Raw genomic sequence first — 3,959 nt, 5'->3', positions numbered from 1 at the left:
AACGGTCCTCTAAAATAGAGAACGCTACAGGTTTTCTCTGTATAGAGATTCTCTCCTCTTCTCCTGCAGCTTGGAGTAGACCTGACTTGCATTGGTTCAACAGTGTCTGCTGGGGATATCCGAGATATACGTCGGCTTGGAGATAAAATCCAGCAGATTAGTTTAAACGCATGCAAATCCTTTACTTGACCGAGGGTCGAAGCGCTATTATGATCCATCAATGCAAACATTTTTTGATAGCCATTGGTGAATACATTTATTTTATACCAGGTTCTTACCAATAAGCATGAAAGTAACCTTCAGCGCATATACTTTCTTTAATTATCAGAGATAGACAATTAAAATGGCGGACTAGTGTGGGAAGCAAGAATTGAAGATTGTCCTTAAACAAAAAAAAAGGTATCAAGTGAGAAACCTCGCTATCTCCCATGAATATAGCTGATGATGGATCGTTGTTTGAGATCTTCTGGCCATTCTTGAGACCAGGTAGCATATATCTATTATTAACGTTAATGGACAAACTGACAATTTCAGAAACCTACTTATTGTCCCTTCCACTGGCCTCGCAGTAATCTCTCGCAAGCAGATTCACCTCTCTTTGATCCATGGCCATGTGGCATGTCTGCCTGTCAACGGAGAGGAAGAGAGCACGCGGTATGTGTCAATGGACTAGGAGAGAAAATAGCATAAACTCAATTTAAGTTGCAACATGAACGAAATATATAATCTTAATAACTTCTTGTACATACTACATATAGCATGCATTGTGTGAATTCAGGGCAGGCATGGATTAATTAACCTGGTAGAAGAAAACATCGGCGCACTGCATGATGTACTGCCCAGCACTGAGCTGTTCCTCGTCCCGGCCGAACACCGCCTTGCAACACCTACGAACACGCACAGAAATGCAATCAAGGGAAATCGAATCAATTAGGTGCTGTTCTTGTTCCACGACAGCTAACAGCATGCGTAGCTACCAGAATTAAAAATTTGATTTTTGAATCAAATTCCACTAACCTGACTATCCTCTCGACCGAGTGCTTCTCGGCGATGTCCATGACGAGCGGGCGCCAGTACTCGTTGGCGCGGCCGAGGACCTCGTCCGAGGACCAGAGGAACTCCACCTCGCCGGCGCCCACGCCGAGCGCCCTCAGGGCCGCCTCCCAGACCTGCACGTTCCGGCGGCCGGCGTCCCGGATCCTGCCCCAGTCGCCGCCCATCCCCCCGCCGAGGAGCGCGAACCAGTCGGCGACCACGATCTTCACCCGGGGCGCGAGGTCCATGGCCGCGGAGGGCTCGAAGCCGTCGAGGCAGACGGGGCGGGGCCGGCCGCGCCGCAGCAGCGGCTCGTCCTCCCCGCCGACGCACTCGCACTCCCCCGCGGCGCCGCGCAGGGCCTCCAGCCGCTCCTGCGGCGTCATCGTCTCGCCGCCGCCGCCTGCAGCCGGCCGGCGTCGATGGAGAAGAGAGAAGGACGGCCGATTCGCGATAGCCGCTCACCGATCGCCGCCACAAATGCGTGCGCGGGCGGGACTGGGGCGGCGGCGAGCGCGGGCGGGAGGACGGCGGCGGCGCTGGGTGGGAGTAGATGTCCATGTCCTGGTTTCGTGGCCGCGTGAGCACAGAAAATTAGGGGGCGTCTTGCTTACCAGTGCTAAATTTTAATACTAATTTATCTAAAAAAGAGAGCTAATAGGGTGGATTAAATTTTAGTGAAGATTTAAAAAATTTTAGGGTTAAATTTTAGTCAAGATTTAAAAATTTTAGCAAAGATACGAGTACTAATAGATGCTAAAGTTTAGCAGTACTCGGAACAAGAAGTTGCAGGATAAGGATTTTTTGAGTGCTCCCTATCTTTTCTCTTTGTGTTTCTTGTCATTTTATCTTGTATACACAAATATTGATTTACAAATGACAAGATACGTGAAACATTTTATAAGAGTACAAATATAGCTGAAAACTATTTTAAAGGTAATCACTTTTATCATAACAAACTCTTGCACTCAGTTCTACGAAGCGCCAGTTCAGTTTCTAAGTGACGATAATATCGTCAACACAAGAACATAAGACCACATTCGAGTATATATATTTGTACTTTATTTTCTCCATGAATATTTTTTGATGTAAATTTTCTCAATGAATATTAGTATAAGCAAATTGTTCTATGTTCGTGAAAAATATTCGTAGAGAAAAAATGTTATATTTTCACAAGACAAATGATTCAGTTTCTAAGTACATTGCATCCATGTCCATTGACCAATACCTCCCCCCCCCCCTCTCTCTCTCATGAACAGTGAACTGTGTGCATATGTCTACCTGTTCGTACCCATCCAGCTAGCTAGCTAGCCCTTCTAGGCCTGTACAACAAGCCCTAGCCCTGCATCCCTACTGTAATGCAACTGTGGCCTACGCAAGCAAGCTGCAGCAAGCGGATGGGTTTGGCTTGCCAGCGGTCTGCCTCCTGATCAATCTGTTCCACCACTATATTCGGATTCGTACTCTGCTTCCTTTCAAAAAGAAAAAAAAGAGAGTACGACTCTGCTTCCTTTCAAAAAGAAAAAAAAGATTCGTACTATGCAGTCGGCCGGTGTGTATGTATACACTACGTACATACATATTTCAAAACTACACGATTTGATCGAGCGGTCAGATTGGAGTCTTGATCCAACTAGGACTACACCCGAGAAATATATATTCGGATTCGTACTCTGCTTCCTTTCAAAAAGGAAAAAAAAGATTCGTACTCTGCAGTCGGCCGGCGTGTACGTATACACTACGTACATACGTATTTCAAAACTACACGATTTGATCGAGCGGTCGGATTGGAGTCTTGATCCAGCTAGGCGGACGAACGGACTTGCCATCATGGTCGATATATATATATATATAGATATAGACACACACATACATACATATGCGCACACACACACATACGTGCATACGTCTCCGATCTAGACCTCCTCCGCCAGCTCGATCGACATCTACTCTGCCTAGATCCAGCGAGACTAGGCAGCCTATCTCGCCGCCCGAGCGATGGATCCTGCTGCGACATCAAAGTCCTCCAACCCACCGTAAGTTTGCTGTTTGGATCATCACCGAACCCGGCCCTAGCCGTCTACTTCTAGATTCTGTTCAATATTTTCTGAAGCTGTGCTTGATCATACTTGCCTTGTTCCCTCAGTTGGATAAAATAGAGGCTCTAGCATTGTTGCATAGTGTTTCAAGATGATCTTTAACGTTTCTGTGCTCAACTGGGGAAAAGGCCGGTTTTATGTTGAAGAAATACAAATTAAACTTGCGACCTTGATCTTATTATTATATCTTTGATTTAGCTAGGCACGTAGTGATCTAGCCATATTAGCAACCCTGTCCTATATCATCAGCCTTGCCTCGCCCTAATGTTGTTCTAGCTGCGGATATCCTCCACTCCTCCTGCGACCCTCATCTTTATCTAGGCAATGTCCCGGTGCATTCCTTTATCGCCAAACCCTCAGCATCCTTGTTGTGGACCGGCGGCCATCCTTCTCAATAGAGCACCTTGTTTCATTGGCTACCACTCACCTTCTCGATCGGCTTTCAAGAGCAAGTACAGTGGGATGATATAGACGGGCTAAATAGAGTACCATATCATATTATACTTAAGTATTATATATTTAAGTGGAGATGAACTAGTAGTTAATGATTGTACCATACATACAATCAACTATCATATGGACAGGCTATTAGATTGATTTAATTAAGATGACACTAACAGCTAGTTAAATTATTGGCCTTGCTCTAAGCTTGACAAATAGTCTCTTTGAAAAACTAGGGCGTATTGCAAAACAAGGGAAAATCTACATGAAATTCACCTTTTCTACACTTACTATTGATTATTTTAAAAAAACAACCTGACAAGCGTATACAAACGCCGTAATAATCTGCGGTGTTGCGTGTACAATCATCATTAACGCATCGGC

The 3,959-nt window shown here is 45.3% G+C and overlaps 1 protein-coding gene across 1 annotated transcript; it reads right to left on the bottom strand.

Moving 5' to 3' along the window:
* Nucleotides 1-229: 229 nt before the first annotated feature.
* On the bottom strand, nucleotides 230-1,613 carry LOC112893112 (tyrosine--tRNA ligase 1, cytoplasmic-like). Its single transcript, XM_025960279.1, has 3 exons — nucleotides 1,018-1,613; nucleotides 800-887; nucleotides 230-626 (listed from the first exon to the last, which is right to left on the bottom strand). Exons 1-3 carry the CDS (start codon nucleotides 1,419-1,421, stop codon nucleotides 543-545), a joined length of 576 nt encoding a protein of 191 aa, XP_025816064.1. The 5' UTR covers nucleotides 1,422-1,613; the 3' UTR covers nucleotides 230-542.
* Nucleotides 1,614-3,959: the final 2,346 nt, after the last annotated feature.

This window comes from Panicum hallii, chromosome 5, assembly GCF_002211085.1.
Source record: "Panicum hallii strain FIL2 chromosome 5, PHallii_v3.1, whole genome shotgun sequence".
NCBI classification, from domain to species: Eukaryota; Viridiplantae; Streptophyta; class Magnoliopsida; order Poales; family Poaceae; genus Panicum; species Panicum hallii.
The sequence above is the reverse complement of the archived record's forward strand: the minus strand, read 5'-3'. Positions and strand labels throughout refer to the sequence as shown.